Source organism: Saimiri boliviensis, chromosome 2 (assembly GCF_048565385.1).
Source record: "Saimiri boliviensis isolate mSaiBol1 chromosome 2, mSaiBol1.pri, whole genome shotgun sequence".
NCBI lineage: Eukaryota > Metazoa > Chordata > Mammalia > Primates > Cebidae > Saimiri > Saimiri boliviensis.
The window spans coordinates 223,980,994-223,994,855 of record NC_133450.1 but is presented as its reverse complement, the minus strand read 5'-3'; the positions used below and the strand labels follow the sequence as shown (position 1 = coordinate 223,994,855).

Sequence of the window (13,862 nt, the reverse complement as noted above, 5' to 3'; positions counted from 1 at the left end):
CATCTGCAAATTTCTGCTTTCAATTGTAAAGAATGAGTAAGCTTACAAATGGCACTCTCAAAACTAAATTAAGGTTTCTGTTTGCATACTCCGTGTTAGCTTTTATCCAAAACATGTGACCCACAAAGGCCCTTGCAAAGTCCCTGGCTAGAGTCCTGAAGCTTCCTTAAGGTGGAAACAAATTTACATGTATGATTCTATTCTTTTTCAAAATCACAAGTATTATCAGTAATACTATTATTGTAAAACCATATTTTTCTTTCAAGTATGTAGAAAAGAATAAAAATAATGTAATGAATATCCACAAATGAGCTACTTATAAAATCTTAGCATTTTGCCTGATTTGCTGTGGATCTCCTTTCCTTAAAAACTCTTTTACACATCATGGATGACGCTGCAGCCTCTTGCGGGCCCCTCCCTGAAGCCGTTCACCTATCCTGCTTTCCAGAATTAGATCCTATTCATTGTGCCTCAACTACATTTTGGCAGAAATCACATCCATAGAGTGCCTTAGTGTTTTTTGAACTTTCTAGAAGAATTGAAATTGTTTGATTCCTTCCAGTCTTAGTAAAAAAAAAAAGTGTTTTGTCTATCCAATATAGCCAGGGTTTGTGACATATGGCAGTATCTGTGGTAAACATGGAAAACACTGGAGAGGTTAATATTTGAATCCAACCTTGAAAGACTCCAATGTTTTCATTAAAATTCAAAATTCCCCATTAAGTATTAATAGCATTCATTCCTGTTTTGCAGTAAGCATCAGAACAATGAATTTCATTTGAGGAGGAGAAGGAGCTAGAACGTATTCACTGATTTTCACTGTCCTATAGACCTATATCGCTTTAGTTTTAAACAAAGAAATCCCACTCATAGAAATAAATCAGGTGATAACATCTGTCTTGCTTAATCACATATGAAAAACAAAAACAAACTGGGTAGAAGTGATAGTTTTATGGACACTCAAGGCACTAGGCCAGAAGCGTCTCCAAAAAGTTACAAATTTGTCTTCAGTTTAGAACAGCTTCCTCTCAATCTTCATGACTTACCAACTGCTTTTAAACCAAGGAGGCCTACAGGATTTTGAGAATCAAGTAAACACGATAGGATCAAATAATCAATAATCTGCCTTTCTTTGATTGGAATCTGACTGGTGCCAGTTAAAATTTACAGTTGAATGCTCGAGAGAGCACTTTGAAAGATGAAGCTCTCCTCGTGGTCTGAAACAACCTCTGATCAAAAGGCATTAAGTTGCGTGAAGGAAATCTATCAGAAGCTCTTGAAAATGAGCGACCAGAGGGAGGCGGAGTGAAATGCAAAGTGCTAGACGTCATGACACAGAAAATGAGCAAGAGCCTGACTTTCCCTGTAAGAAAGATCAGGTATACAGAGGGAGATAATACCAAGGTTCTGGTACAGAGGACTGGCTTGTAACTAAACCAGAGAAAGAAGATGAATAATATGAGCTGTGTAACTTGTATTTATATGCTGTCGTCCTCTGAGAAGTTCATAGTACTTTACGGATAACGTCTAATTAAACTTTACAACATGCCTGGAAGTGAGGAATCAAGTGTTATTGTCCTTGTTTGACAGACAGGAAACTGTACTATCTGGGACTTGGCTCACGTTGTTAGTGGCACATTAGAAAGGGGGCTTTAAATCTGTCTTCTATTTCAGTGCTGCATCCATTGTCCTTTCTTCCTGAAAACATCTAGAATTTTCATGGTGTTGTAAGAAATCAGATGAATCATTACTTCTATTTACTGAATGCTCGGCTTCCCTTTCTACCTAGGAAACATTCTCATTCTAAAAATAGCCATGCAATGTAGGAAAAGAATTCCCATTTCACAGAGGAGAAGTTGAGGCTCAGAGAGTGAGAAAGCATCCACCTTTACCCAGCAAGTGGCAGGGTCAGGCTATAAACCAGCTCTTTTCTACCCTAAAACTCACACTGTCTTAATATGAAATAGAAGGAGATTTCTACCCTCTATGCCCTAAGTTTGGAAACATTGAGGTGGGCTAAAATGCACAGATTAAATATCCTCTTTAATGTCCTTAGAAAGTGCTTTGTGATTTGGCCTTTGGATATCTCTCCTGCCCCATCTCTGAATAATACTTCCTACCTGCCACTCCAACAAAACGGGGTGACTTTCAGTTCTCTGTTGCACCTCGCAGTCTAGCCTCCATACCCTAAAACCTGAGTTTTCTTCTCAATACTACACTTACCCTTTAATTGACTGAATTCCTCACTATCCCCAGGTCTCAGCTTAGGAGTCACTTCTTGGAGACATTCTCTGATTACCCCAGATTAGGTGAGGGACCCTTCTCATAATTCCATCTAGCCCTGGACCATTACCATTGCAGCACTTTCTACTCTGTATTGTAACGGCTTTTTACTTATAACTTTTTACTTTTGAACTCCACATCAGAATGACCATTTCTGTTTGGTCCACAGCTGAAACCTCAGCACATGACCATCATTTTTGGCATTAGTAGGTGTCCAAAATATTGTATTAAATGATTGAATCCTTAGCCTTAAATTATTTACTGATTTTGTACTGAAGACTCTTACTGTGAAATCTTTCTCTTACTAAAAATGCCAATGACCACCAGCCACTTTCCCTTTCTCCCCGGTACATCCTTTAGCTGGTTATTCTCTGTTCTTGACACCCCCTGGATGGAGGTTAATGTAGCCTTAATCTGGGAGTCAAAGCCCACAGCTTCTTTTAAATAAACATCCTGAACATACACACACATACATAGTGTGGTCTACACACACACACACACACACACACACACACACATAAATACACATACACCCACACACACATATATATACATCCATATACACACACATATATACACCTGTGGTAACATGGCTTTTTAAACATACCTATATCTATATCCATATCTATATCTATATCTGTATCTATATCTATATCTATATCTGTATCTATATCTATATATACACACACACATATAACCATACTTATACATATATAGTTTTACTATACGTATTTTTTTATTTTGGTGAAGTCCAGGATGCAGAGAACAGACTGAACAATGAATCATGATCCCCTTTCTTGACTGCTTTGAATGTCATTTTCTAGTAATCAGAACAGCCGAAGCCAACTAACATTTTCATTTTGGGGAAAAGAAAATCTCCGAGAACTCAGCAGTCATAGTCTTAATAAAGTACATTTAACAACATGTAGTTTTTACATAATGTATTAGCGTTATTCATAAAGGGAGAAACGCTACAAAAGCTGTGGTGAAAGGAAATGAATATTTTAAAGGAAGCTTTCCCCAACATATAAAGTAAAATCATGAATGCTAAAACATTTTATTGTCTTTTTTGAATTTTAGAGATGGTATTATTCCCTTTTAATAAGTGTATTAATCTATTCCTTCAACAGTAATTTACTTAGTTCCCACTGTGTGTTTGGAATATCTTTAATGCTACATAAATATCAAATCCTTTAAAAAGTAAGTGAATCCAAATATTTATGAAGCTTTCCTTGGAAGAGCCAAATTTTTATCCAAATTGCCAAATGGCTACAAGTTATGCTGCCTTTATATTTCTATCCAACTTATATAAATAGTCTCTGTTGCCCAAATGGTCACATTTTTCTCAATCATCTACCGCATTCTCATCTTCCTCTTTCATTACTTATCACACCACTGCAGGATGCTAACACATACATTGGAGGATTTCTTTTGATGTCAGAAGTAATTCTTCTATCAGGTGGGATGGAATGAAGACACAGGTATTCTTCCAACATACGGGAGAGAGGATTCCTTTTAAACAATCTAGGAATAGATAATAATCAAAAGCTCTTAACAGAAGCTCAAACCAGCTTCAAAACACTACCCTGTAGGAAATAGCAGGCTTCTGCAAACAGAAGTTGAGTTTTGTGTTGCAAGTACTGAAACATTTAGAAAAGAACTCAGAATTAGACCACCTCTGCAAGAGCCCAAAGAGAGACAGGAGGATGGCTTTTCTTCCACATTTGACTTGTTAGAAATCAAATCCAAGGAGATTTTATAGCCTTTTAGGATTCATAAGCCCTTTCATTTTATCTCTGTTTTATAGCCCTCCTCACTGAGACCATAATGCACGAGGGAGAACTGCCAAGACTCCCGAACTCATCTATTCCATTTGTGTCTGTTGACAGGAATCCATCCCATCGTCAGCTGCCACTTCTGCATGAAGGAGGAGCCATGGCTTCAGAATATCAGACGGGATAAGGAGATGAGAACAGACTTCAGAGCCAGAAAGACCTGGGGTCAAACTGACGTAACCTTTACCTGCCACAGATGACATAATTTTTATGAGATTTGATATTCTCTTATGCAAGATAGAAAAACAATTACATGCATCTCACAGGTTGCTATGTGGACCGAGGGAGGCCACACATGTTCTTTGTTCAAATCTTATCGGCTGTATACCTTTGCACTGGTTTCTGTAAAATGCCGCTAATAATGGCACCTATTTCACAGAGTTATTATGAGTGTTAACTGAGTTATTTTGTGTAAGGTACTTAGAAGAACACCAGGTACATAATAGACCCCCATAAATATTATTCTCATTGTGAGTGGTAGCAGCATATCTGAAGTCTCTAACACAAGGTCTGCCAGGTGTGGGTTGTCAACGTATATTAGTATTCTGCTCCTCTTTATTTTGGGTAAGGGCTTTTATTTTAGGCAGGTTTTCTTGTTTCCAAAATTACATAGTGCTTAGCACATTGCAGACCTTTTGCTATGTCTCCACAGGATGACCTGACTGATTTGCAAAGATGAGTGACCTCCAATTTTGTCTATGACACCTGCATCTCACTGAACCCAGTTCATCTGCGTCAGGACCTTCATTAACCCTCAAAGTATTCAAGCGTCTCATTTTGCTTTGACTCAGTAACTAACTGTGGGTTTTGCTATTTGTGGGCTGTTGACAGCAGACTGGACACATGACACATGAACTATCAAGATGATCTACACCTCTACCAGTGGGACCACAAGTACTGAATGTCTAAAATTATCTCCCTAAGCTCTGTCAAAATGGCCAAAATGCCCCTCACTAGAGACACAGCATTGGGTTAACAAGAAAATATGTTAGCTGAAACAGGATAGACAGTGAGGGCTCATAAATGCGGTAATTTGTGGCAAAATCTTAGGGAGAGTGACTGTCTTTTGGCCCCTAAGGAATGGAAAACAGGACAACTAACGTTTGATAGGAAGTACTTAATCACTAGAGGGGGCCCCAGGAGCACAAAGGGCTCATTGACAACACCAGAGCCAGGCAGGAAGGCATCACCAAAGCCAGCTTTTGTAGCCCCACTGTGCCTCAGTTTGGGCCTGTCAGCCATGTGAATTACAGGCAGCGTCTATTCAGTGGGTTTGGCTGACATGCAGCTCTGCACCCCAGTCTCAGCAAACGAACACAGAAAACTCAGCCAATCTTGATCAGCTCAGATCCTCTCTCCTGGTTTCAGCCTCTGTGCTTCTCTACTGGCTCCTCAATAGTTTCTCTAAATCCTAGGGTTAGATATCCTGGAAAGAGGCCAGGAAAAACAAAAGCAAGAAAGAAAATGTGGCTCCCTGAGTAGGCCCAGATTTGTTGAGTTCTACCATTTCCTTCTATCCCTTCTGTCTTTGTGAGTCTAAATGTTAGAAACACTACTTGGGCCAGACTTCAGCGTAGGCAGCGTGGGCGATTGTCTAATACCCAACTTATGTGTCCTGCTTACATCGATTGGGCTTTGCCTACGGCAGGCACTGGATGATGGGCTTTCACAAACCTTACTTTGTTTCATCCGCACAGCAGGCTGGAGGCTGGCAGGAAGGAAACTGACTTCCCTAGGTTTTCACTGAGAGTATAAGTAGAGGTCCCGGATCTGCCTGACCAAAGGTCTTGATCCATCTTTTAAGGTTGCAGATGAGGTCATTTCCTGGAAGTAGGACATGAATCTTGGTGAGAAATTGAGGGTTTGTAGAATGTGAAAAAAAATTGGAAAAATCGTTATGGGGGTTGTAATACACTGAAATGAGACATTCAACAATGAAGGCTTGGTTAAAGATAGAGGGCAGTTTCTGCTCAATAGGAATGGAGAAATTAGCTGGAATGAGACTAAAGATTGAGGATTTGTACAGAAACAGGATGTATGGGCTGAACTGCATCCCCCAAAACTTACGTGTTGAAGCCCTAACCCTCAATGTGACTGTATTCGAAGATATGACCTATAAGGAGGTAATTAAGGTAAAACGAGGCCGTAAGGTTGCAGCCCTAATCCAGTAGGGCTGATGCCAAGAAGAAGAAACGCTGGAGTTACTGCTGCATCACGTGAGGACGCAGGGAGAAGGCGGCAATCTGCAAGCCGGGAAGGGAGCGCTTGCTGGAAATGCAATCAGCTGGCACTTTGATTTGAACTTTCCGATTTCCAGAACTGTAGGAAATTAATTTATGCTGTTTAAGCCACTTAGTCTGTGGTATTTTGTTATAGAAATCCAAGCAAACAAAGATGCATAAGGTCAAGGTGGGTTTTGTAAGCAAAGGAATCAGGTCATTTTCCAGGATTTGGATGTTCTTTAAATATGGGAGAATGAACAAGACCCAAGTTAAGAAAGCAGTAGTTCGAGAGGTCTAAAGCATTTTGAGTGGATCATGGATTCCAGGTGTGGCGCTACCAGTGAGTAACTTCAGTGGCACAGTAAGTGGACTTGACAGCGAATTGAGAATGGAGAATGTTATCTGAATTGGCAACATAGATATATTGAAGTCACAGAATAATGAGAGAAGAGGAAAAGTAAGTCAGGAACTAAAGATGTCACCTCATATTTCGATCATACATTTCATTAGCTCTAATAAATGTATCATACATTATTTTCTTTACGAAAAGGTCTTGTGGAGGAAGCATATAGTAACTTATTTAATTTTGGGATTCTACACTGCTCATTATTTAGACAACCACCACTCATCGTATGAGATTGCCGCTATTTTCCATGTTTCTGAGGGGAACAAAAAGTGGCGTTATTTTGATGACCACTTAGTGGGTGTACCTAGAGTCTTAGTTCACTATTAATACTATAAACTAAAGGTATAATGCTTACTCATCTACTATAAGTGAAAGCTGCTCACTAATATCTTATATTTTGAGGTTTAGGGTTAATGAATAGGGTATTTTCTTTTTCTTTTTTTCGTCTTATCAGGAACCCACTGGCCCTTGTCTCCCTTGTTATAATTCAACTACAGATTGGTAGACGCTCACTTAAACAGCATGCAGATTTATATTCATAGTATATTCATAATTATTTTTAAAATCTATATATAAATACTACATGTTACATAAAAATATTAATAGGGTGGATGGGGATGTTGAATTATTACGCTTTATTTTTCTTTTCTTTTTTTTTTTTTTTTGAACCTGAATGCAGAGAATAAATACTTTATTAACTGATTACAGTTCAAAGTCACAAACAAAAAAGGGGTATATTAAGGCAAAGCCAAATATATATATATGTATAGACAAATCCAAAGATTGTTACCTCTTTACATTTTAATAACCTCTGCATTTTTCTTTTACACATTTAGGCAGTGTGCTTTTTTTTCTTCTCAGTTAAAGAAACACCTTGACCAATATTTCTAAATCATATTTTGATGACAACTTACAGATCAGTGATTGAGACAATGACTAGTGTATCAAACGCTATCTGATGGTTCTCTCAGCATTTCCGTGTGTGGTGGTACATTTACGTTGGTGTGCAAAATTTGATGATTTTTTTTTCTGTCAGCAAAACTGACAAATTTTTAAAAATGATTTTAATAGTTATAACTAAAATTAGCTTAGACTTACAAGTCAGTCAAATGCCCAAACTGCATGTTTTCTGCCCTTCTCCTAAACTTTTACATGTTTTAAATAGCCTTTAGAATATGATTGATCACATGTTGTATTTCAGATCTTAAAGTTTTGAGATTTTCAAAATCAAAAATTACTTCCTTATGCAAAATGGCAATGCAAATAGCAATCCTACATAATGTAGAATAATTTTTCTTCTGTATAGCTCCTTCTAAAAAACGGGCAACCACACACACACACACAAGACATACATTTAGTCCATCTGAAGAAGCACTCCAGCTTTCTAATTCCATTTTTGAAGGAAAAGGCAGAGGCATGTTTACATTATCCCAGAAAACTGAATAAATGGCTTTATTTGGTATCTTCAAGAAGCTTCTCCTTCCGTAGGAGATGTAGGTGTTGTGGGAGAAACTGTAACTGGTTTTCGTGTGATTCTGTCTAGTTCTGCATGAACATCTAAGACAGGCTTCTGGCCTGACTTTTTGGCGGATGGTGGTAAACCACTGCTTCCACCTCCAGCCCCACCTGCAGGGCTACCACCACGCACACCAGGGGCTCCTGGAGAGCCCGTCTTTTTACTCAATAAACTGTTGAAGAGATTTGCCAGGACACCTTCACTTGTAGCTCCAGCTTTCATGTTTGGATCAATTGTTTTTGACCCAGCAGGGATGGGTGACACGCTGGCAACATTGGATGACACAGATCTATTTGGCGTTCGAGGGGAGCCTCCTGGGACTCTTGGTGAGGCATCCACAGGCCTTCCAGCTGCAGTTGGTGGTTGCTTTGCTAAAAGGGACTGTAGCTTCATAAGAAACACTTGATCATCTTCTGCCATAATTTCTTTCTCATGTACAAACTTTCGAACAGGTGGTTTAGTTATGATGTCTTCAAAATTATCTTCCGCTTTTAATGTTTGAAAATTTTCATGTAATATTCCTATTTTCTTATCATTATCCCACCCTGCTGGAATAAATACTGCATCCTTTTCCACAACAACAGCAGGAATCTTATAGGGAAATCCATATAGTTTCTGAACGATGTATTTATATACTAAGTCTATATTTTTGTTTTCTTTTACTTCTTTGAAGTGTAAATAAGTGCTGCACCATGTGTTTCCTTGATTATGACGTCTCTTGTGCCTTGGTGGAAAACCATTTGGTAGAAGACATAAATTATCTGACATACAAATTCATCATCTTCTTGTTGAGCATTTAGCAATTCAATGAGTGCAGGGATTATCCCAGATTTGGCTAGCAATGCAGCACAAGAGTCATCCATGGATACAGTTCCAATCATTATAACCACTTCTAAAACAAGGTCATCTTCTGCAGCACCTGGTTTTAGTTTATCCTTGAGGTATGGAACTAACTTATATTCTTTAAGAACCAATTCCCAGTCTAAGTCTGGAATGGTCAAGTTTGCAAGAGTTCCCAAACATTCAATCACAAACTCCTCTTCTTCATCATTAGAGATCTGGGCTGCAAGGTCCCCAACATAATCAATAAACAAATTTTTAGTTGGTCCATCATGCTGAGAAATGTTTCTTATCATTTTCATCAGCAATGGATCCTTAAATTTCAGTGCCCTCTTCATGAGCATCTTCAGCCCATTTCCTTCACAGATAAGCTGTACATTCCTTTTGTTAGCAGCAAGATTAATGCAGAAAGAAATGAGTTCCAAGTCAATTCGTTCATCTGAACATTCAAATAGCATCTTCATTAACTGTGGTATACAGTCAGTATATGCAAACATTGATTTAAAGCGGTCATCCATGCTTATGTCGTAAAGAACACACATTGCTATTTGTTTGTAGTTGTCATTGCCTAAGAGTGCAGTGAGCTTGGGAAGCAGTCCAACTTGTACCATCTTATTCCTCAGTCCTGTGTCAAAGGATAGATTTAGTAAAAGTCGGAGGGTGATATTCAGCAGATCTTCATGCTCACAAGGTATCATTTTCACCAGTTTTTCAACAATATCCATTTCCACCATATCATTTTTATTCTCCATGAAAATGCTGAGTTTCTTCAAGAATGACACAACTAGAATGAGCAGCTCAAAATTGTCCCGATCAAGAGCCTTCACCAACATATGAACTATGTTCTTGTTCCTCATTTTCAGTTCAGTACGAGTATCCTCAGCAAGATTCAGAAGCAAATAAAGAGCAACTCGTAATAGCTGTTCCTGTTTTACCACAAGCCCCTGGTACTTTTTAAAAGTTTTTTCATAATCCTTTCTCAAGGTTTGGTTTTCAGGGTCTTCATCAACAGCTTTCTTCTTCTTTGAAAGTTCTTCTTGCCAAAGCTCGTGTCTTTTTAACTCATGATCAATAATATTCATACACAGGGCTCCAATTTTATAGTGAGTAATAAGTCCATGAAACTGAGAAAAGCTGGAAAAGCAAAAAAAGATGTAAATTATGTTCGTAGCTAACTCAACACTTTGTTTCCAGTCTTCTCTCAGGACCCTTGCTAATGCACCAAGGGCAGCTTCATTCAATAGTAGTTCTTCCAAGTTATCAGGATTTCGAGCAAGCTGCAGGATCAAAGCAGAACCCCGAACCTTATCAGGAATATCTTCATATAGTAACTCAATATATTCATCCATATCATTAATGTTGGCAACTTCATCAATCTCCATTCCTTCAAAAGGAGGTGGATCTTTAGGCTTGCTTGATTTTTCTTTTTTCTCTTTTCCTGACAATGAGTCACGGCAGTTCTGTAGATAGTACAATAGTTGTTCTACCTCATTTAGTTTTGAGGGATGAATGAGTTTACATTCTTCAACCACCTTCCTTGCCAGGGAAATTATATCTGTGTTGGCATTGAGACTCTTAAGTCGAATGAGTTTAATATAATCTCTCCTTCACTAAGATAAAGTATGCTTGGAAGAATGCCATAAATCAATCACATTTTTTGACATTCTTTTCGTTCTCCCAACATGGGATCTCCCATTTCTCCAAGAATGGTAGCTTCCACTTCATATTGAACAATGAGTGCTTTTTCTGATGGATGTACATCGATATTCCCTCCTTTAACTTTCCTTTTAAGGTGTCTGGCGTCCTCCCCTTGCATGGCGGCCATTACGCTTTATTTTTCTTTAATACTTTTCAGTTTTTGTTTTACATTTTTTATAATGGAAATATGTTATTTTTATTAAAAAGCAAACCAAAAACATTATATATAGTATGTACTGACTATGCAAATAAATAATTTTTTATCCATCCAGATTCTTTATGTCTTGCAAATGATACTATCATGAATGAAGATGTTGCTCAAAGAAGAGGAATTAGAACCCGTTTTAGGCATCTGCTGGATTAATTGTTTCTTCTGGGCGAGATTGCCCACATGCAGAGTAGCCAATAAATCTCTTGTCACGTGGTGTACAGTGCCTCATTCAGAAACAGAAACAACGTGCCTTTGCAAGCAGATGAAGTACCAGTGATATGGACATCTCACACAAAGATAATGCATCACCTCCCCCAATTAGGTCCTAGCTCAAATCTTCCAGCTTAGGTAACTAGTACTACATCTAAAACAATGTAACCTGGTATTGTAGGTTCAACCGTGCCTCACAAAAAAGGATATGTTGAAGTCCTGCAGATGTGATTTTATTATCTCTACAGATGTAATCAAGTTCATATGGGGTCATTAATATGAGTCATAATTCAATATGGTTGATATCTTTATTAGAAGAAAAGAAGAGACGAAAAGACAGAGATGCATGAGGAGAGAAGGCCCCGGGTGAAGGAGACAGAGATCGAAGTTCTGTAGCTGCAAGCCAAGGAATGCCAAGGACCACTGGCAGACTGTCATGAGCTAGGAAGAGGCCAGAAAGGCGTCCCTCCTGCAGGTTTCAGAGGGAGTGCTGCCCTGCCAACCCCATAATTCTGGATTTCTCCCTTCCAGAACTGTGAGACAATGAATTTCTTTTGTGTTAAGCTATGCTGTTTGTGATGCTTTGTTATGGCAGCCCTAGGAAATGAATGCTCTATAAAATTATAATTGGTTGTTTAGAACCACAGACATGTATTTAATAAAAATTATCTTATATCTCTATTCAAAACTTTGATGTGTGCAAAGGTATTCATATGAGCTGGGAGCCTGCTATAGATATTACTAGAGTTGCTACAGGTTTCTACGTAAAGTTAAATATTCAAAGTGAAATGGGGTGAATACAAACTCTGGATACAAAGCACTGTCAAACAGGGCAAGCACTGGATGGAAGAACACTTCCTAAATTAAAATCAAATTTCCTAAATTAAAATTATGTGGCCATGCTCTATGGATGGTCAAGGTCGAATTCATAGAAAAAGGAAACTAAAATAGTCTCAGGAAGCACCTCACGAGGAAGGTAAGGAAGAAATTGATCACAGACAGCTGTTGTGGTGGCAAAGGATTTCCCATTTCCACTGGACCAAGATGGCAACCACGTTCCATCTTCAGCATGATTCCGTAACAAAGGCTAGTTGCGGCGAGGAACAATGCGTGGAGCAGGATTGGATGGCTGATTTTAGAGATAGAAGGAAAGAGTGCTGGGATTGATTATCGATGTTTGCCATGGATATAGTTGGGGGAAATGGTGATGACAGAGCTACCATATATTTAAACTCTGTTGTGAGTTATCATAGTGGCTCAATGATCACAGGCCACTGTTACACAAAATTTAATGACACTTCTGAGGTCCTGACCATTCAAGCCTGGGGCCTTTTGACAATAATAATGTAGTAAGTAAGAAAAATAAATAGTTAAACACCATCTTTTGAGTGTGCTAAAGGAAATGAAAAATTTAAAGATAATTCCTAAGGGCTGCCTTGGCATTTAAGTTTATTTAGATTCTTCTCATTTTTTTTTTAAATGAAGGGTAATAGACTGGTGCTAATAATTGTTGGCATTTTCTGTTGTAATAACTATGTTTTTTTTTTTTTTTCATGAACAACCATGTGAAATGAAAACACTTGCTCAATCGTTTTGGATGTAAATAACCATCATTATGGGACCTCAGACTATTTGGAGTGCAAGGCTGTGGCTTGCTCACCATTGATACCTGATGGCAGTGGGTCTACATTCTGATTATGACACTGTGAAGGAAGAAGAAATACAACAATCTCTTGACTGGGGCCTTGTAAATCTAAGCTCAAATATGGAAGACTGTAGTGAGAACGAATTCCAAAATGCCAACTCAGGTGGCATTAAAGAAGAGGCTTACAGTCGTAGGTCTGCTTGCAGGTACACAGTCCCTCATTTCTTGTATCCTGCACAGAGACATGTTTGCACTGGCACCTGGTGGAGGCTCTGTGGTTGTGCTCCAGCCCTGGGACCCTTCCTGAGCCCCCTCCACTCCATTGTCCTCTTTCTTAATGGGTCAAGCTTGAGAGCAGCATTTTTTCAGGGGAATCAAAAAGACTGGATGCCACAAAGATTTAGCTTACGTGCAGGTATTTATAGTAATGGGTGGAAAAAGCTGGTTACTCACTCTATGGTGGTCTTGAGAGATGTGCAGAGTTTCAGTCCTTCCTACTTCAGGGAGGACATCCCTAGTCCAAAATAGTTATTTGTCAGGTAACCCAGAAAGCTCCTGGGGACATTTTTGGAATGTTTTAGGAGATTATATTTCTGTCGAAAGATATAAGCTCTTTTCTACCAGGTTTGTTTTGTAGAAAGATTATAACTTCTGCTCCACTGACTTGTTTTGGCCAATGACATGTGAGTGGAGGAGACATGTGACGTTTTTGAGCAGAGGCTCTAAGAGCTATAATTGCTTTTGCCACCTACCTTTTTTTCTGCCTTGAGACTGCTGTGGCCCCGATGGGGGCTTTTTCTTCTGACTTTGTTCCCAGATAGAAAAAGCATGGAGTAGAGCTGTAGCCAGTGTTAACGTGAGTAAGTAATCAATATTTGCTGCAGTAAGGGGTTGAAATTTTGAATTTGTTTGCAGCACAACCTGGCAAAAGCTGACTATGACATCATTCCAAAATTCACACACTAGCAAAGGCAGTTATGGACTGTCCCCGTTGGT

At 38.8% G+C, this 13,862-nt stretch overlaps 1 protein-coding gene across 1 annotated transcript; it reads right to left on the bottom strand.

Annotated features, from left to right (window-relative positions):
• Positions 1-8,139: 8,139 nt before the first annotated feature.
• On the bottom strand, positions 8,140-10,918 carry LOC101042440 (kinesin-associated protein 3-like). The gene is given in 3 exon segments (XM_074395470.1): positions 8,140-8,928; positions 8,931-10,704; positions 10,755-10,918. Coding segments are annotated over 3 exon segments (2,655 nt in total). The 3' UTR covers positions 8,140-8,211.
• Between the last annotated feature and the right edge of the window lie 2,944 nt (positions 10,919-13,862).